Source organism: Anser brachyrhynchus (assembly GCF_964034855.1).
Source record: "Anser brachyrhynchus genome assembly, chromosome: 4".
NCBI lineage: Eukaryota > Metazoa > Chordata > Aves > Anseriformes > Anatidae > Anser > Anser brachyrhynchus.
The window spans coordinates 45,371,916-45,393,398 of record NC_137698.1 but is presented as its reverse complement, the minus strand read 5'-3'; the positions used below and the strand labels follow the sequence as shown (position 1 = coordinate 45,393,398).

The window sequence follows — 21,483 nt, the reverse complement described above, 5'->3', positions numbered from 1 at the left end:
GATTTTTGTTATTTTAAACACATCTTCTGAACAGTGAGCACAGAGAACTTCTGAAGTTCAGGCATTTGGAGCATTAGAGAGTGAGTGAGTAGTTAGTACCAAAAGTGCTTTCAGCTAAACAGATTAAAATTGACATTTTAGAAAACATGTATCTACTTTCACTGCCTACAGAAAACTGGAGAAAATATTTTCTTTATGGAAGATTCAGTAGCACCAACAGATCAAAACATCCAGGCTCTAGAAAAGATCTTTTCTAAAAGGTAACTGGACTTGACATTTCTGGTAATTTACAGTAAACCAAATCAAAACGTATCTTCAAAAATAGTTTTGAGTCCTTATAATATACAGGACCTCTAGCCTAACTTATTAAAAGAAAGAAAGAAAAAAGAAAAAGCCAAATGAAACCTCTTTTACGTGAAAAATCGGAGAAATTATCCAATTCTCACATGGGTGTTGTGACACTGCATTCATTAATGTTTGTAAAAAACCACTTAGATACCTAAATTCAGAATGTCATGGAAGTGCTAAAGATTATTACCGCCTATTTTGCCTCTTTCCTGTTGTCCTCTGTTAAGAACATAGCTTGTGGCAGTAGGAAGTACGTATCATACAGCATTTTCTGTTCACCTGGTTTAGCGAAAGAAAAAGTTCTAACTCCTTTTTTTTTTTTCTTCCATCCTGAACTAAAAATCTTTCCAGTGGAGGATGAAAGCATCTTTGTTCAATATTTAGGTCATTCCTTGTGGGAATTAATTGCATCTTTGAAGAGTCAGTTATTTAACTGTGTTTTTCTAATCATTGGACATTGTTGTCCTAAGAAAATTTATTGCCATTGTTTGCCTAGACATACTGGTTCAAAACAATCTGAATTACAGATCTATAAATATAAATGCTTACATTTATCACTGTACTATCATCAGAAGTACAATTTACACACTGAAATTTAAAGAAAAGTAAAATGCTGGAATGGAAATACATTCCTTCATGATAATAAAAAGATTTCAGTACCTACCCTAGATTTGGAATTGCCCATTCCCATTTCAATGTCCTTCTGTAGCCGTCTTCTCCTGCACTTAGAAAAGTTAACGATCCTCATGACAAAATAGAAAAAAGATTTGGGGCTTGGTACAAGACTAAATGGTGGAGGTAATGTTTTTCCATCATCAAAATATGATAACCAAAGTTTAGAACGGGCAAACTTCCACTCTACATCACTGTCATCCTGTATTGAGGAAAAAAAAGTATATACTTTTTAAAAAATGAAATGCAAAAAACTTCCTCCCAAATAAAACTCTTAAATATCTACTCTTTCTGTTTTCATGTAAATGTTATCTGCTTGCTAGTAAGAATCCCAATAGCTCTGCAAAAATGTAACCATTCTATCAAGACTATTTTAAATAAATTTCAGCTGTCTCTTTATGTCAACATCTCATTGTCAGTACTTAGTTCAAGCATCTGAACAATTTAAACAAGTGTTATTTTTGCACTGAGTGAAATTGAAAGCTACCATATAAACTCCTTGCTATTTAAAGTCAAACTTTTCTTTAATTAAATCTTTTTTTTTTCTTTAAGTTGGTCACATGAACCTGGTACTCAAACAAGTGACAAAGTATTGGCTTCAAGGCAGACGTTGCTTAAAGTGGTAGTACTCACAGCTTTTCACATAGAGCATGAAAAGTAATGCTGATTTATAATAGAGCACACAAAATAGGAACTTCACTGTCATGAATAAATTGTTAAAAAATGACAAACCCATTTTGTCCTGGTACATCCTTACTGAAGTATTGCAAGGCTCAACTTGGTCTACTACAAAGTTGAAAAGCTGGTTTAATATAACCAGCCTTCTCCAGCTGAATTCCCTGACATTCCCCAGAAGTCACTGAAAGTACTGGAAGTATCATATTAATTTGTACACTAAGTCTGAGATTTTCTTCTTTTTTTCCTCCTGCTGATGCGTGTGCACACGTGCATGAATGTAGTACTCTGAATAGTATCAGGACTTATGGTCTGGAAAACTATAATAATCCTTTTATTTTCATTTCAGCAACTTGGGTTTGATTTCTAAAAGCAAGTATCTTCTCCAATTTGAATTTTCCCAAATTTTTAGTGGAGATGTATGCTAATTACCCTGCTTTAATTAATTACCTTTAAAAATGAAGATACTTTATCATCATACTGAAACTCAAATAAGACATCTCTCTTTTAATAAGCAATGCAGCCAAGAACTTCGAATTCTGAAATTCAAATATTTGTTCAACCAAGTCATTTGGTAGATTTGGAGAAATACTGCTGCAGTGTTTCAGGGCATATGGAAAAGCTCAGCAAACCTACAATCAAATTTTAATATTGTATCTAAAGCAGAAAAAAAATACATATTACAAGCAAAGCTTGTAAACGCTGCAAAGTGCGACTCAGTCACAACAGCCATGAAGATAAAACACCTACATCACACTCCAAGTACAGGCAGGCATATAAATGTAACAAAGTGTGCACAGGAGTGGTGTAAGGACTGAAGTATCTAACTCCTGCACGTTTAGCTAAAAAGGCTAAAGATTGGTACTGAAAACCAGGTTTCCATTAAAGAATACATCAAAATACATTTAATCCATATCCTAATGATCCAAAGATTGAAGTGCACTACATAAAGAAAACATGCTATAAGCATCCTAAGCAAACAGGGAATGAATTAGCCATGTCTAAAATGTTATGCCCAGTAGCTTTGTTTTCTACTTCACAGCAGTCTTCATTTGAACATGAGTTTTTTAAGACTTCTGGATGGATGCCATCTCCTCAGACGCATACATTTGCTGCAAGATGAACTACTTGTTCAGATCCTGCAAGGATTCGCAGCTTGGCTGGGTTGTTTGAGTCAGTCCAAAACCAGTGTTTTTTGTGATCTCTTTTACTGAGGTAATCCCTTGATCATACTTTTGCATCACTCAAAAGATGCAATCACTAAAATAATAATTAATAATTCTGCCCTTTTTCAATATAACAAGAGAGAACAATTTGAGAACAGAACCGTACCTCAATTTCTTGATAGGAACTGTTGATCATAGCAATCAGCATGTTGAGCAGAACTACCACCATCGTTACATTGTATATGCCATAAAGAACATAACCAATGTTCTCTATGAACTTATGATCGTATTTCAAGACAACAGAGGTTACTTCAGACAAGCCAAATATTGACCAAAATAAGGTTTTGAAGCTTTCTTCCACTCTAAGGGAAAAAAAGACAACATTATTACTACTACACAAATAAATATAAACTGTGTTTACAGTAATTGATAAACAATCTCAAGCAACTTGTCCATGATCAGGTTTGTAGAGAACTGATCAAAACAACAAAGATGCAAGAAAATATTTTTCACAATATGCTCAGTTTCCTCACTGAGCTCCATCTATAGATAATATAGGTGTGACACTGATAAAGCATGCAAAAGAACAGGAATTAGAAAGCCATCATATTTTCAGGTTTCGAGATATTCTCATTATTTTCCAGTCTAACTCTGCAGGGGGCAGACCTTCCCTGTCCTAACAAAGGTAAAAATGGGACTGATGGGAAGAAGACCACTGCACTCTTTTCAATAGTTTCTGATTAAACCTTCCATTAAGAAGGATGCACTCCAAAATGGGTAGCAACAGGTTTAGCAACAAAACCAAGAATCCAAAGAGATCTCATAGGATTCGCTCAAGACTGCTGTTGAAATCAGTGTAACATTGCTGCTGGCTGACTTCCACATCACTGGGACACAGCTATATGAATGGGTATATTGTCTACTAAAATAGCACGGCTGTTTAAGCAATTAATATTAATAGTTTGATTTCTAGATGGTCCTGTGTGGAGCCAGAACTTGGACTCGATGATCCTTGTGGGTCCCAAGTCAGAATATTCTATGATTGTAAAAAGCATTCAAATATTATGCATATTAGACACCTGATATCAAATACTGTAAAATAAATTAAAATTGCAAAAATCATACTCAAATTAAGGAAAAGTCATGGAATTAGCTACATTAAAATGCAACAGTGTTCAAGGAAGTCACACCTCCTCCTGTATGAACATGGGAAAAAGGGAAGAGTTCGGAGTTTTATCACCCTGTGGAACTACCTCTGGTTTGTAATACCCTTAGTAGTTTCTACTTCCAGCACCACTTTGTGTCACGAAGTAAAATAAATAAGGAAATGAAAAAAATGAAAGCTTCAGAGAAAATTGTGGCAAGTAAACCATCTCATTGCATGAAAACGAACGTAACTGTCCTTCTTCTATACTCACCTAATGATAAGAAGTTACCATGTAGACTGCAAATCTGATCCAAAAGAATCCAGTGCAGTTTATAGATTTGTTTCAGTACTGAACTAAGATAGAAATACATCATCTACATAACCAGTAAGTCCCTTTCTTGAAAAACTAAAGTGTTATTTGGAGACCTACCACTGACACCTAGGCTGAATCTCTCTGTTTATCACATAAGTCTGACAGAGCGCAGATGGAGATCACAATTATAGCAATTGCTTTAGGAAAATGTCATTCAGGAGAAATCAATAACCGTTTGTTGCAGTCAGTTGTCTACAAGCCTGTATGATTACCACAATACACTAGTACAATTATTTTAGACTGCAGTGACAGTTTCCATTATTCAAGCAGGGAAGAATTGGTCTTTTGTATTCTGCTTTCTAAGGTTCTGAGATACCTGATTTCTCACAAACTCCCGTTGTCTTCAGTTTAATTTTAACAGCAGGAGAGAGCATATAGTACCTCAGACTTTGTTACCTTAGTGGTAAACTCAAAATTTCATAGCTGCTTTTTATTTAAACATTATTGCATACTTACGTTGTAAAGGCTGGGTTTAGCTTAGCTCCAAGGTAGTAGGAATACAGTATGAACATTCCAATCATAAATGCAAGAAATACCATAATAAAAAGGACCATAAATTTGAAGATGTCTTTAACAGTCCTTCCAAGTGAAATCTGCAAGGGCCCAAAACTCTCATTTGCAGGCAGGATATATGCAATCCGAGAAAAGCTAAGAACGACAGCAATTGCATAAAGGCCTTCAGATATTATCTGAGGATCAGATGGGAGCCATTTATCTCTAGCTGGAAGATACAAAATACAGAGGTAAATACAAAGTGTTACTCCTTTATCACAATGTAAATAAAATACAAAATAAATATCTGTAAATAAATATCTGTATATCTTAAATCTTAAATATCTGTAAATCTTAAAAATCTGTAAATAAATCTTGATAGGATTTGCCGTAAACATGTCTGAATTTAGTAAAGACAAATATTGGAAGAGTCTAGCAGCTGCTACTCTCTTCCTATTTCCTGTAAGTAACACAGCATGAAAATAAACTAAATTACCTTTTACTAGAAGAAAAATTATACTTGAAAAAACACAACATTTTCTTCTACATTTTGGACTTTAATCTAAACTATAATAAGAATAAACAATGCCTTGTTGCTTTTCTTAGCATTACTGTTTTATTAGCTATGTAAATAAGCAGTATGCTAAGGCCAGAAATTTATTCATATTGGGGGTTTTATTCATGAGAAGTTAACAGTGTTGGCTGATGAACAATTTCACTCATTAACCACACCAACCTTTTGCCATTGTTAAAAATTTAGGATATAACCAAGGCCTCACTGAAGTCACAGACAATACTGCCACTGAAAGTAGATAGCAGAGGGTGTAGGATCATGATTTTTACCCACAATATACACAGAAACAATAGTTATATTGAATCATATATATAGATATTTATATAGAATCATAAATTTTTTATTGCATGAATTACTGTACCATCTTAGCACAACACTGCTGACTGAAAGCGTTTGATATCAAAATACCACGTTTCTAAGTGTGTATTTACATAGATCCAAATTCAAATTGATTATATAGCAATTAAAGTAAACAACAAAACCAAATTTGCTATTGTAATATATCGAAGGAGCCGTCAGGAGCAAATACAGCCTTTGCTGCTGCTGCAAATAGAAATTCATCACATCTCTAATTTCTGCACTGCAATAACCAACTGTTTATTACTTCCATTCTATTTGAACAGATTACTGGGTCTCGCATCCTTCCTTTATCATGAAATATTGAATTACAATATTGAAACAACTGAACCAAGCAAAAAAAAAAAATCACATGAACATTGTATCTGCTGTGCATTATGTTGAGAATAAAATAAAGCTTGCAAATGTTTAAAATTAAGACAGTCAAATTTAGCTCTGTATAAATAGTTACAACAAAAGGCAGTTAAATAATGAAGTTACATTTGAACTTTTGTCCTTATGCACATTGTTTGATTTGGTAAACATTTGCCAAATTAGCATCATAACAACTGTTGTTTAAATAGTATAGAATGAAAAATAGGGAGGTAGAAACAGGTAGTCACAGAATCACAAAATTGTAGGGGTTGGAAGGGACCTCTAGAGATCATCAGGTCCAACCCCCAAAAAAGCCAGGGGAGAGCGCAAATGCAGTCGTCCCACCCCCCCCCCCCCAAATTATGCAGTCGAGTTTCCCACATTTGGGGAAATCGCAGGGGTCAGCACACCCGGAATGCAGGGGATGAGCCTCGCCCTGGGAAAACCACCGGCCTGATCATGGTGTCTCCCCTACCAGGTAAGCATATACAATGCTATGAACACAAACACAAGCAAAAATTCAATTTAAGGCTTCAAATGCTAGTTTTTCTACTTTAACATCCATGTTGCAGAAAATTTAAACTCACCATAAGTAAAATACTCTATTTCTGGAGGAAGCGTGACTTCAGAGAGGTCACTCTCCACAATGTAGTTGTCCACATATTGTTGTGCTTTTGTGGCCTGCAGGAATGCTAGAAGCCTCGCCGTGAAAGCTGCAATGAAAATGGACAGCATCCCAAAATCCAAAACATTCCATAACTGCAAAATATATTCCCTGGGTCCTTCCAGCCACAGCTCTTTGCATTCTGACCACATCATACCTGCAACAAGAAATGACAAAACATAGCAAAGTTGGCCACACCATTTCCATTTAAATTTCCTGCATTCTCCCATTCCATGAAACCACGTGGCACCAGCAGAACAAAAATTCACTTACTTGCAGTGTCACAGGGTTGTCACACGCCTTGAGTAAGGCTGTCTTGGTTTCAACAGGATTGATCAAATGGCAAAACATAAATAAATATGCAAGGATAAAGCTCAGCTGTCTCCATACAGGATGGTATAGAGCCACAACTTCACAGTGCAAGTGTTATAGCCCAACAACATGACAACATGCTAGGCTTCTAAAGAAGAAAAATGTTAAATGTGGAAAAAGAACCTCCCATTTCCTTACCATTTGCATTCATAAAATGCTCATGAATCAGAAGAATTTTTTACTTATTTATTTATTTAACATAGAGAAGCACAATAACCCAGCTACAGAGATGCCCAAATATAAATGGCACAGTTTCAATACTGGTTCTCTACTTTACAGAATAAGATGCTTTTCAGCACAGAAAGTGGAATTTGGCTGTAACTCAGCTTTTTTACTCAAACGCCTCCTCAGAAATTCGTTCATGTGGGATTAATCCAGGTCACAGCCAGATCAAGACTTTGAGATATAATTGTTGTGAATCAAGACTTTCTCTTACTTCAAAAAGGTTTGTTAGCAAGAATAAAATAAAAGACAACAAACTTTCTCCTTGATTCCCTGGCTGTGTAGTTCGGAGGGAGTACTGCTCTGCTGCAGACTTGAGCCATGGATTCTCCAATATAAACTGTAATTTTGCTGTCACCCCAACCACATGCACAGCAGCCACAGACTGGATTGGCTTGGGGCTGGTTGTCTCTTGAGTGTCCAAGAAATTTCTCACAGTGACTGAGTCCTAAAGACCACCAAAATCTCAGTCCTTGCCTTCTGTCACACAAAGAGGCTGCTCTCCATCAGGATATAATAGGATTACCACCAGGCAGCATACCAGGTATACTAATCTCCATACCCTAACAGAGTTCGACATTAGCAGTGCTTAAGCCAGGAGATACACATGATTCAAAAGGCAGAGCGAGGAACTTGTAGCAGCCAAAGAAGTATTCCCTTTCTCTTCTGCAGCCTCTGAAAGCTGAGAATGCTACATTATCAAGTAGCTGTTTTCCTACGTAAAGCACCTAACTTTGATGAAAAGCTAGAAAACGGCATTTTCTGCCGTACATAGTTTCAATCAGACCAACAGCTGATTAGCTTTTGTGAAAAATATTGAGTAATGAGAACTGACTCATTAGCCCCTTGACACGGTAGAATCAGTGGTTTCTCCAAACCCTACCTAAGCAGCAAAGCCACACAAGCACTGATGCACCAGCTCATTAACACTGAGGTCACCTTCTTGCACACAGAGCAGCACAGTACACTTGCTGATCCTACTTAAGAAAACCAAAGTGAAATTTCTGTGGTGTTCTCCTCAGCAAGCCTGTGCTCCTGTTACAAAAGGCAGAATTACTGAACTGCAGCAAAGTCACTGCCAATCAACAAACAAGTATTTACCCCCTGCTATGAGAGGGGCCAGCACAGAGATGCTTTCACCAGTTCCAATGTACTGTTATCTGCCCTGAGGGCTTAATTTTAACTGTGCTGCAGCTAGAGCGAAGGTTCGGGACCTGGGCTTCTCTCCTTTCTTTTAGAATTTCTACCTTCAGGCAAACAGTGACAGAGATGGAAGGGGCATTATACTTACCAAGTACCCACACCATGATCAGCATTTCTGTCCAGGTGAACTGAGTAGTCTTCACCCTAAAGATCTGCTTAGGGTAATCAGTAACGGTGACATTTGGTAGCGTTGTTATGCCTTCAAATCTGTCTGAAGCATTGAACACCAGCAGGCCTAGGAAAATAATGAAGGATGCTGCATGTGCCACAAATTTCATAAACGGGCTTCGAAGAATTCTTCCAAGCTGCAAAGGCAGAATGAAAGCAGTCACATTTTTTTCAAAGAAACAAACTCTTTTGTCAAGTATTTCAGAAGCATTTATGGCACTCAGTGCTTAGAACAGTCTGAAACTTTGTTTTAAAAGGATACTCTTCCAAGTGCCCTGAACTGTGGTGCTTTACCATTTCAGACAAAACCCTCTCAAAGGCAGTCTCATGGACTATACTGCCCTGTTAGTGTGTGTTTATGTTATTCCATAAACTCTAAATGGCAATATTTATGGGGAAACACTCCAAGGAGTTACAAGTGTACACTGGCACTCACAGAAAAAATTTGATCTAATGCCCACAGATGCTAATGGGGGGCTGGAGCAAGCCTATGGCAAATAAATAAAAGCCCCAAGTAGCAGAACACTTCCCCTACCAACAAGAAAGTATTATTAGCTTGTCTGTAACTATAACCTAACTCTAGGAAAAAAAAATCAGACTCATCTTCTCACCTCTGGCTACTGTTTTCCATCCACTGAACATTTTTTCAGAGCAGAAGGTCCCAAACAAATAACCTGCAAATGTCTACTAAAACTAATGACAATTCCATCACAGTGGACTAAGAAAGAATCAGAGATATTACTTCCAAATAAATTCAGCTAATTCATTTCAACATCTGCACCTGCTAGGACAGAATAGACACAACATAGGCAGCCCTTTTGTAGCTCAGGAGAGGAACAGCTGACTCTAGAAGACAATGCTGGGAAGAGCAATGGGCCTGTTGCTGTTACTCGCTATACAAAAAAGAAGAGTCTGTGATTCCATCTGTACTAGCCTCATCCTGCAAGCCAGGGTCAAAAGTGCCAAGTCCATCCCTCTGAGGGCGATACTGCCAGCGTCCTTAATTCAGACAGTGAAGGTCTAACGTTGCCAATGCTGCTTGGATTCCCCCAGCCCTGCCCTCAAAGAAGGCAAGTACCAGTGAGGCTGCACCACAGGCAGCAACGCGTGCATCAGCTCAGGCACAGAGATGGAACTGAGGTCCCCTAGCAGTGCTCTTCAGAGACCTCCGGGCACGACTGCATGTTTGAGTTGGCATGTCCCTCCCACTATCATAAAATCCCCTGTGGAGTGCTGCATTATCAGCAGCATTGTATCCGAAGAAAAAAAAAATGAGTTCAGCAGGTGGGGAACTGTAAGTAGCATTCTTATTTCAAGGAATGGCTTTCAGAAACTGGGGTCAGCTACTATGCACTAAGCAGACCAGCACACACTAAACAGCACTTACTACCTGTGCAAACAATCCCAGGTTCCTTTCCTGCTGATGACCTTTAGAAAGCATTTTGAAATTACAATATCAAATAACCCATCTGAAGGTACACTGCATTTGTTTGACATGAGAACTATGAAAAATGTCAGGTGTTTCTGGTACTGAGAATTAAAGCTCAAGCACAAATGTTACTTTTCCACATTAGACGCTACCAAAAAATAAAGTATTAATGTTTCTATGACATGGAGCTGTGAGGAATATCTTCACTAAAGATAAGCACAGAAAACAACATTTCAGATAATAATCAGAACAACAATTATACTATTTCATACACATTTATCTTAAAAGTAAACAAATATTTAACCCAGAGAAAACACCAGGTTCCCTTGAAATATGCAAGAGACGAGCAAACTTCCTTTTTGAAGTGAATTGCAAGGAAAACATAGGAGTGAAATGCATTTCTTTGCTGTAGACTAAAAATATCATTAATCAGTTAAAAATTGGAAACAACAGAATTAGAGGCACATCTTTAAATTTTGAAAGCCAGAAACTTAAAAACAGCACCCAGAATAGTATAGGATACACAATTTATAAGAGTCAGTACCCTGCTACATGGCGCAATCCAATAACCAATGGCTAGAAAAGGAAGGCCCAACGCCACAACCAGCACAACCAGACACTTGATAGCTATGGTCTGCTCCCGCAGTCCTGAGAGATTTTCATACCAGATAGTCAGTAGTTGTTGCTGACAGTTTGGATGGGCCACAAACTGCAGAAAAAAGACAGAAAACCAAGACACATTAAATTTTATAGTATGAGTTATATGACTGCTATGTACAGGATCAGTAAACCTTAAATATCTGATGTTAATTCAGACCTTAAGAACCACGCCTCTTTTTCTTTCCTTTAAAATAATGGTTAACAAATAAAAAAGAAACTGCTGAGCTCATTAAAAGAAGCATTTTGAGGACAGAGTCACACACGTGGACAGCAATCACAACGGAAATCTTTTACTCATCATTAGAACAACTTTGCATACCCAACTGGATCGAGTCAGAGTTGAGCCTTAGTGCTAACTTCCAACAATTTCTCAGCAAATCCAGCTGATCCAAGGTACATGCAGAGTCTGAGTGGAGCTCAGACATTCTGAGGGACCCAGAATTCACCTTGAGCCTCTCCCTTTCTGCACATCCACTTCCTCAAACATCACTGCCCCGTGATTTGGTTCTTCTACAAAGGCTCCAAATATCTCCTTAACCATCTATACATTTTAAGTCTAAAACTTACTAAGGCAAGAAATAAATGAAGCGAAACTATAGCACAGAATTTTAAACCTCAACAAAGGCACAGAGATGGATAATGAAAGGGTTTCTTCTCTTACTAGCATCAATGGTGCTAGGTACTGCTTCTACTTGGATGCGCCTGGGATTAGAAATACAGTAAGAAGCCAGGTCCTACCAAGACATTTTGGTCTGTTGTGGAAAATAACAGTTATTATTCAGTGACTCAAGGAAATTCTATTTTGTGAGTCAGATGAAAAGACGCTCCTGTGGTTTTAATGATGCTCTAAGTATGCTAATAGATTGCATTTTGCAATAGATTGCATAGTTTAGTATATTCTCTATTTTAAGTTCATACCTTTGATACTACCTCAGCTAAAAAATACAAAATACTCAAATTGCACATTTTTGAAAAGTAACTGTTCCTTTATACTACTTTAATACTCTAGAGGATCCTGAGGGTATACAATCTATAGCAAGCATCAAACAGAATTGGGGAAACCACAAGAGTACATTTGTACAAATATTTGAATAAATATAGTTTCTGATATAAAGACCAAAGGTTGATATTTTCAAATCTGCACACTTAAATTTGAGAGAATATTTAAGCATTTAAACAAAATGTTCTGATTGCAGTAGTCTAAGCATGCACAGCTACCACTTGTACTCAAACATGGACACGTGAAAGACAACTGTCAAATATATGCTTACTCTGTTTTGACCTGACTCTGATGTCCACTGATTTCAATGATAAAATTTCAACTGACTTCAACCAAGCAAGGCCAAGACATCATCAAGCACTTTTGTAACCATGTGCTTTAAGACAAAAAAAAAAAAAAAAAAAAAAACACACACACACCCAAAAAACAAACAAACAAAAGAAGAAAAAAACCCACACAACCACACAAATAAGCCAGATAAACATTAAGACCATTAAGACAAAGAAATTGGGCATTCAAGTGAATTTATCAGGGTCTACTCAAGAAAAGACAATCAGATAAGCAGAAAAATGCACCTGAGATTAATGTTCAGCTTCTTCTCAAGACAGTTATTACAAAACAAACTTGCTTTCCTGAGCCTTTTATATTGTTTCACTAAACAAGTTTCATTAGTCTCTAGTTTCCACAGATTCCTCCCTAAGTGTCCAAAAATTGAAAGCAAGCACTGACTGAGACGTTTAGATATTAAAATGGCAAATATTACGGATCCAGTACTCACAAAAACAAAACAAACAAACAAAACAAAACAAACAAACAAAAAAAAAAAACAGGCAACTTCCAACTTTCTCCCATGCAGCGTCAGGAAGACTTCAGCATGGATATATTTATCGAAGCAATTATGGAATGATAAAAAAAAAAAGCTGTGGCCACCTACTGCACTTGTTTTGATATGCTTAAAGCTTAATTTTACTGAGAACACTCTTGGTTAAGTTGAAGGATGAACATGTGTTGCCCCGTTTTTAAAGAACTGTTGTAATTCATTAGGATTAAGCAATGGGATACTTACAAAGAAAAGACCATACAGTCACTCCCACATCATACAACCAAGAGCGTGCAGAAGAAGCGGAAGGAGTTGGAGGAAATAGCGCTATGAGTGCCTGCACTCCTGTTATATTTACATTTCTGGTAAAGTCCATTTCTGAAGTACTACCACACTCATCGTTATCAGTATTACTGTAATTATGCCATGTCCCGTGAGACTGCCACATTAGAAGAGCATGTGGGACACTGGTTAAGCATAAGGGTAAAAAGCCTAGTTATCACAGCCCTTTGAAGAAATCAGGTAACTACTTGTCAAACTGGTTGACAGTTACTAGTAAATTAGACTGAAGAATGCTAGTTGGTATCACCAATTACTAGTAAATTGGACTGAAGAATGCTAGTTGGTATCACAAAAAGGATTTGAAAATAAATCTGATAACTCCGTGTTGGATTAACAGTGAGATTTGACACGAGTTACTTATAGTTAAAAAATACTGTAAATGTTGTATATCAATTTTATTAGGCTTTGTACTCTGTTGAGATCATAATGTACTATATACACTTGTTTGCCAGGTCTTTTCTGCAAAACTCCATTCATATTCCAAAACTCATTAATAAGTGCGTACAGTAGGGCAGACTTCTTCAAAAAATAAAATTAACTCATTGGCAATGAGAACAGAGAACCTTAAATCTCTCAGGAGGAAAAAATTGAAGCTGTTGCATGTACTTGAAACAGGGAAGTAATTTTCATATTTTAATCTACTTTTCTTTAAAACAGAAGTCCCTAAGTATTTTGGTGCATGATTCGGTAGCCAGTTAGATCACACATAAACACAGTTTGTTCCTATAATTGCATGGCCAACAAAAAACAAACAAAAAAAGAGATTTTAAAAGTCCTTCAGAAACTGATGTCAACTCAAATTGTATTTTTATTCTCTTTAATAGGCTGTCACCTTTGAAGCTTATGTACCATAGAAGCTTCTAACCTGGCCGGAGGAAAAAAGGAGACTTTTTTGTCTGTTTGTGTAAAGCACACATTCTGACATACTCTTGTCTCCTCTTTGGGAGCATACGTTTCCTTTTCAACTCAGGCCATCAAAGGACAAATACCTCAGCAGATTAACTGTGGGCAAAGACAGAAAAATAAATAATAACTTCAAATTACAAAGACACGTTTAAAAAGCAGACTTAAAACTGTAGAGAAGAGGAGAGAAAAGAAACACCCACGTTATTCCTCCTGTTGCCAGAGGAAATCGGAAAAAGCAGAAAAGGAGGTTTAAGGGAGCTTGCCGAAGGCTATGAATCAGCCTGAGGGCCCTCTTACATCTATCCAGAGCTGTGTGCTAGTTTATTTCTCATGGTCTATCAACATTCTCATCTGACGCCGAGAGGAGATCTGCCTGGCTTATAATTTTCCCCAGAAAAGGGAGAAGTTAGCGACTAAGATGCCAATGGTTACAGCGAGTTCTTCTTTGGAAATAAGTCTAAGGGTTCTTTAAACATCTTAGCAATGTATTTAACTGTTGGTAATTGCAAGAATACACACCACTTCCCATTCCTCATAGCAACTCATGTCACTTGTCCCATCCATAATAGCTCAGCAATTCATCCTTCTGTCTCAGTTAAAGTATTTGATTTTTATTTATTTTGAAAGCAATTGCAACCTCTTCTGTTTTTTTTCCCCTGCATATCCACCTGCCCCCCTGCTTCATCTCCTCACAGCACAGTAGTTCACGTCACCTTTTAACTACCAGCCATATGATCCTGCAACCTTCTTACTTCTGCATCTCTTCTCTCATCCTACTTTCCATGCAGTCTCTTATTTTTTATTACATATGCTGATTTTACTTAATTACATTTGTCTAATATGTTACGACCCAATCCAAACCCCAGTGTACAATAAAGACGCATGAGGCCTGTATCTGGTCACTAAGGAATTCCCAAATTTAATTTATTTGCTTTAATTTTATCTGTGTGTAACTGACTGTAACATTTTAGGCGCATTCTGTTTTATGACCATGAACCGAATGATCAGTATGTAAATATTTTTTTTTCTGTATGACTAAGGGTGATTAGAATGTTATTTATTCCTAACATCCTAATGACTGAGTTGGGACCTAGCAGGAGCAGATCCTCGCATACTCTGATACACAAGCACATAACACAGAGATTTCCCAATTTTCATTCCTATCAACGAGAAACTTCAGTGTCTGAAAATTAAACATTGTAATTTTACTCAAACCTTATTGGTTTCACTTGGAAATATCATTCTGATTAAAAATTGCAGAATGTGGCCCTATGTCAGCAAGTTCTCTGAAATTGTGTTGGCAGTCTACAGAGTTAAGATACAATACTAAAAGTAATACTGCAGCAACAATTCAGCACAGAGCACGGTACTTGTAACCAATTTTCTTGGCTTCTGATTCCCTTAGATGTTCGCTGTCGGGGTTGCAGTTCCAACCTGAACCTTAACACCAAAAATCACAACCTGTTTCCAGGATGGGCTTCAATTAGTGCAGTGCCTAGGGTATTAAGTGCAAGAATTTCATTACTAACAGAATTAAAATCTGCATTTCCCAGCAGTGAACATTTGAGAGCGTTTGCTCACTTGTCATACGCTGTTCCCCGTCTCTCCTCCCTCCGCAAAGGACACTCTGCTCATTAACCGTTCCATGAACTGCAGCTCCATTTGGCTGCATTACCTGTCTTGCAATGGTGAACTGAACTTAGTGCTCCTGACCCAGAAGCATAGCTAGAAATACTGCAACCTAAGAAACATAAGCCACATCCTTGCCTGCTTCCTATAGTTTCAGGGTTCAAAGTACCCCTTGTGGAGTTCCCATATCTGAATCTGTTCTGAAGTCAGAGCATTGCAATGATCTTCCACAGCTGTAAGGGAGCCAATCCCAGCATCAAAGGACCACCGCAGCAGAGAAATGTCCTGGCTTGATCTTTGCCATGCCCTCTGCTATGGCCACTTAGACAGAACAGCACGTGTATGAATATGGTAACAGCCCTGCACCATCTGTTTATGTCCTCCCACCACGATCATTAGTCTTGTAGAGTCGGAACTGTATTTGTCAGGAACTGGAGCCAAAACCCTGAGTTCATCTACAAATAACTAATCTCTTGCAGGAGACGAGAACAAGTTCGCTACATGGAACTGTCTTTTTTGCACTATGTAGATCTTCGCTATTCTTAACAGACCTGGGTGGCCCTTTGCTCAGCAATGAATTTAATCAGCAACAACAAACTCTCAGAAGAGAACCACGGTCTTCAGCAAGAAAGCAGAGACGTGAATCTCAGAAAAGGTTTGGTACACACTGAAATACAAAACAAAGAATCCATACATTATTTAGACATGACAACTTATATGCTTATGTGCTTTTATTTTTCCCTGTTCCACTCTTTTAATTAATTTAATACTTTATATATGTTGCTTTGGATTTTGGCAATTAATGTGCATTTATCAGCTGTAGAACAATTCTGTACCAGAAACAAGGATTTATTGTTTGGAATCCGTCTACAATTTGTTTCCATATTTTGGGGACATGATAAACACCACCATTTCCCACCTGATCTAGCAGGTTGCTTACAATTCATTTTATATGGCAGATTGGCTCAACAGGTGGCCACATAATACAGTGTTTTTATTCTGAAAGACACAAGACTTCTTGCAGAGATGATGAAAGTATAATGGCTGTTAAGAATGGAAACTATAGTAACTATGTAAATAGGTAGCTGTAAATAATATACATAGCTATCACTGTATTTCTTGAGTCTTCTCACAGTAGGACACTATATTAACTATTTTCTGTGCTAGTGCTGTGGGATCTTGAAGAGAACGACACGGGTACATATCAAAGACTGTTACAACAAATGGATATGCATCACATCAAATGTGTGAGACTGAGCTCCACTGTCCTTTACGTAACATTCATTCATAAAATTTTAATGAACTCACATTCCTTAAAAATGCTGACAAATACCAGTGCATAAATGACAAACCGAAAGTAACTGATGAATTAACCACAAACATATTCCCTAATTTTCAGGACTGATTTTTAAATTTTTTTAAAGGAATACACAAAGTAAATCATTCAAGATTTCTCACCGTAATACCACTTCTTGAAATCCACACAGTTGTTTATGAGCTCTTTGATTTACTGTCATATTTTAGACTAAATGGAAGAAAAATATATTTAACGGCAACTTAAACGTTCTCTTTTCCATTTTCAAAGTAGTAAAAGGAAGTCCTTTCTTTCCAAAAATACATATGTGTTCACAGAACACGAGTAGAAAGCTGTCAGACTTTCAGAAATCTACTTTCCAGAATTTACCTGCCCTATTTAAGTCAGAAAGCAAAGGTAACAAGAAGCAATAATGAACATTCCTGGTCTTTTCTTTGGTTGAAACCAACTCGTTTATAAGAACAGCCTTCTCTTTTGAGTAGATATTATCACAGACTGGCAGGAAGATATATCTTTACTTTCACTAAGTGAAAATCTGTCTCTGCTTTTTTTTTAATCACTAGATGAATCTGATCAACTGTGCATAACCCTGCTAACACAGCTGATTTATGTCATTAAAATCTCCTGCCAATTCTTAGCTGTGCAATATAGATTAAACAAAACTCCTTCATTGTAGCCCCCTTCTGCCAGCTTCTGCCTTGTGAGAATCTTGATTACACACACTATGGCTGCCTCTAATGCAACAGAGCATCAGTTCATAACACCTGTGGGACAGTGAGATGACATGGTGTTCCTATTATGTTGTCTGAAAGCACTCACCTTTTTGACTTCATACTTGATGGCCAGTTTCACACGGCTCAGTGACGCTCTGTGTCGCTGCGTTTCAACTGGCTCTGAATTCAAATCCCCATTCAGAATGGCCTCCACTTCTTCCGAGTCTCGGCAGAGATCGAGAACACCAACCACAAAATCCTTGCATTGCATAGACAGCTTGCGATAGTCGTTCTGAAAGAGAAGGGTTAGAGAAAACAGCCCATGAGGAACAGGCTTGAATCAACAGCAAGGAAAAAAAAATGTACCTTTGTGCTGCTTCCCTATAAGCAACATTTGTGGTTACTTTTCAAAAGCTTAAGCTAACAGTTTAATATGCAAATTCGAGTCTTTGTTTGTACTTTTTTTATGCTTGTAGGTCTTCCACCACCGCTATGACATTAGGTTTAAGCTCTTATCTGATATCTACCTTGGCAGAAACCTCAGTCTTCATGCATATCTGTGACCTCTCAGCCAAATTTCTGTGACTTCGTGTGATGCAGCCTCCAAACTCCTCACAAAAAGCTATAGCTGTAGGAGGAAACTTGACTGTACCCGTTTTACCCTGTTATATCAAATGTTTCAGAATCCAGCTCAAAGTAGCATAGCCTTCTTTTTTGACTACTCCACAGCTTTTCTTCATTTTTCCCCATCAGAATGCTATTCTGAGTCCTCTGTCTCTTTGTTTTTCCCGTGTTCACTGTTCATCAGTGAACTGTTCATTTTCAATCACTACCTTTTTTAAAATCACTTTTGAAGACACTGATTTTTCCTTTGTGGCTCCCACTTTCCCAAAAATACTTCATTAAAACTTCTGTCTTCATCATGTGAAAAAAAAATCAATTTTTCTTCCCCCAAAACCTAACTTTCCTCCCCTTTGCCTAAGTACATTGCTTGTACTGCTAAGTTTTATTAAATTTTTAACTTAGCATTTATAAAACATGATAGGGGAACTAACATGCTCTCACTAGCATCAAATTATTTTGGGAAAAGAAGCTGCATAGGGTAATTGCAGGAATCAGCTAACAATCCCGTAAGTCAGATTCAGATACAAATCAAAATGAAACATTACTGGATACAGAAAAATACTACCAGGAATTATCTTACTATGGAAGACTGACATCCCAGATACAGACTTGGAAACGAGCAGTCCTAATCATAGACCTAAACAGGACCCAGATATTTTCTTTGGTCACAGATGAGCTTGAACAACTTTGAACCAACAAAGCTATTTTAGTTTAATTTTTGGTAATCAAGGGGAATAGCACAGAAGAACCAATTATAAAAATACCAAGGTGCAGGATCAAATTCAGTGAAAGGATAAGCAAGCATCCAAGATTTAGGACTTCAAAAAGGCAAAGTCTGGTAAGAAAGCGAGTCAGGGGAGTTACACATACTTATAAGCATGGAGGTCTGAAGGTAGAGAAGGCTTTCAAGTAAAAGATGTGAAAATTATTAGTCATCAAATCCTACATAGCTAAAGGCCTTGCAGAGGAGGGCTCTGCAACTGCCAGCCTCAATAGCAATCTTGGAAGAGACAAGAGGGAGCCAGTCTACTCAAGAAAGAAAGTTTCATCATAGAAGCCAAGTACTATAAAGATAAACTCTTAAGAGCCAGGCTTGTGAAGGATATTAAGAAAAGCACACACAGGTTCTTTATCACATTAGCAAGACAGCATAAAAAGAAAATGAGTATTTTTGCCAGTGAAGACAAAGCAGAGATTAAAGACAACCATAGTAGGGGCAAAAGCAATACCTTGCCTTCAGTTTACCTAAGTCATATGTTCTTAGCATTGTTTATATGAAGTTGCTTTCAAAATGTAATTACTATGCATCAGTGATTGAAAACTTCCCCTTCAATTTCCCATTTCAAACAGGAGTTGCTTCCGTATTTTCACTACAGCTAGAAAAAGCATTTACTGAAATAGTTCAGAAAAAAAACAACCACACAAAACAAACAAACAAAAACCCACAAAAAAAAATCAGATGCAGCATAATGTTAGCCAAACAGGAATAAGATTGATAATCCACTTTCCTTTAGCACTATAAAGTAGCTGTAAAATCACTACTCATGGCACATGGGAAGATACAGGAAGTTCACTGACTTCAGTAGTAGTACTATATAAAAAGAAACCAAAAAGCTGAAAGAAGCTATGTTCTTTCTCACCTGAATTTGCAGGCACTTGTAAATTTACCAGAGAAAAAGAGCTCCCTCTTTCAGTATTATTTATCCTATGCTCAAAGGTGACATCTCATTAAGGTTTAATAAAGTTTAGTTTGGATGGTTTTGTATTATTCAAGTGCTTTATGACGCGTCACTAATTTTGTCCTTGGATGAATGAGTATGTGCTGTCTATTTGTGAGATGTATCTTCATCCCGTCTTAAAATATTTTTTCCTCATTCCTTTGCTAACTGTGAAGAAACAGAAGGAGAAGTAGTAACTCTTGCTATAGGTTCACTGCTTTCTTTACCATTTAGTTATCCTCTTTTTCCTTAAAAGAGCACAGAAACATTGCGCAAGAAGTTACATTCCCAAGAAGTAACTTTTCAACAAATTCCAGTATAAAGTTTTACTTCCCTGCATGTAAGTTGTCACCAAATCTCATACACGCACAGGTACACAAGTATACCTGGCATCACTTTCATAAAACGTGAACATCGAAGTAAGTTTCTGGTACAGTCACACACAGTTAGAGCAACTGCTCAGTGAACACAGTTTTCTCAATCAGCACGAACTAAGCAGGCAGAATACATTTTTACTGGTAGCTACAATTGTGAAATATTGCCTGCAAACAGCAAAGCGGTGAAAAATCATGCTACTATGGTAAGAAGGGAAATGAATTGTGACGGCAGTAGCATCACATGCAGACTGCTGTCTCAACAAACTACAGGATGTTTCGTTTCGCCGTTCTCTCTCACAAACAGGGACTCATTCCCACGTTTACATCAGGCCTCCTGACTCATCCTGGCAGAGGGTGCAAAGCTTCTTTCCTCGCAGCTCAGGCTCTGCTATCTGGCACTCCAGAAAATACACCTATCTGCTCCGTGAACAGCCCTGCTGGTTGCTGGAGGCCAGGCTCCTTTGCACAGACTATTTGCCTACTATACAAGAGTTACCTACATTTCAACTGAAAAAATTAACAGTGCTAGTGATTCTTCATAGGTGGATAGATCACTTGCTTATAAAAGCTATGCTTTTGCTAGGCAAGGTAAGACATACGATGGATTAAGCTTAATTCTGTGAATTTAATTATTAAATACAGGCTATAATATTTACAGATGCTGTTATGAGAACTTTAAACCAGTCTGTGCATTGTTAGCATCCGACTGAGGCTTTGAACCTTACAGTAGGAAAACTTGCCAGATTTCCCTCTCCAGGTCCTTACTTATTTATTTATTAGTAAAATCAAGTTTCTCTCAGGATATTTGATTGCTTCATAGAATTAAACAGCCAAATGTTATCCACACTGTAATCACAGGACCTAATTCTCAAGCAATCTTCTGCCTCTGGGGTGTTGCATGAACAGCAGAAAGCAGAATCTGTGGTCTCAGTCATCCACACACTCCTTTGCTTTCTCCTGAGAAGACAGTGAGTGTGAACAAAGCCACCAGATCACTCGTCCCTTCCTCGTCCTAAATGATGCCACCAGCACTCCTTTTCTGAAGCATCCAAGCCCATGTTTGAAAAGCCCTACTATATGCTGCAAAAGTTGCCAATTCCTTAAAGTGGAGCTACTCTTCAGGGAAATGCCAAACCAAGAATAATGCACTAACAGAGCTGCTT

At 37.6% G+C, this 21,483-nt stretch overlaps 1 protein-coding gene across 3 annotated transcripts in view; it reads right to left on the bottom strand.

Annotated features, from left to right (window-relative positions):
• Nucleotides 1-21,483, bottom strand: part of TRPC3 (transient receptor potential cation channel subfamily C member 3) — a 42,504-nt gene that overhangs the window by 4,826 nt on the left and 16,195 nt on the right. For all 3 annotated transcript variants that reach the window (XM_080588713.1, XM_080588714.1, XM_080588715.1), the window contains 7 exons: nt 17,708-17,893; nt 10,761-10,925; nt 8,708-8,924; nt 6,746-6,979; nt 4,838-5,102; nt 3,028-3,223; nt 1,013-1,222 (listed from right to left, as the gene is read on the bottom strand). In XM_080588713.1, the coding sequence (XP_080444839.1) occupies nt 1,013-1,222; nt 3,028-3,223; nt 4,838-5,102; nt 6,746-6,979; nt 8,708-8,924; nt 10,761-10,925; nt 17,708-17,893 (1,473 nt within the window). The remainder of the gene's footprint in view (nt 1-1,012; nt 1,223-3,027; nt 3,224-4,837; nt 5,103-6,745; nt 6,980-8,707; nt 8,925-10,760; nt 10,926-17,707; nt 17,894-21,483) is intronic.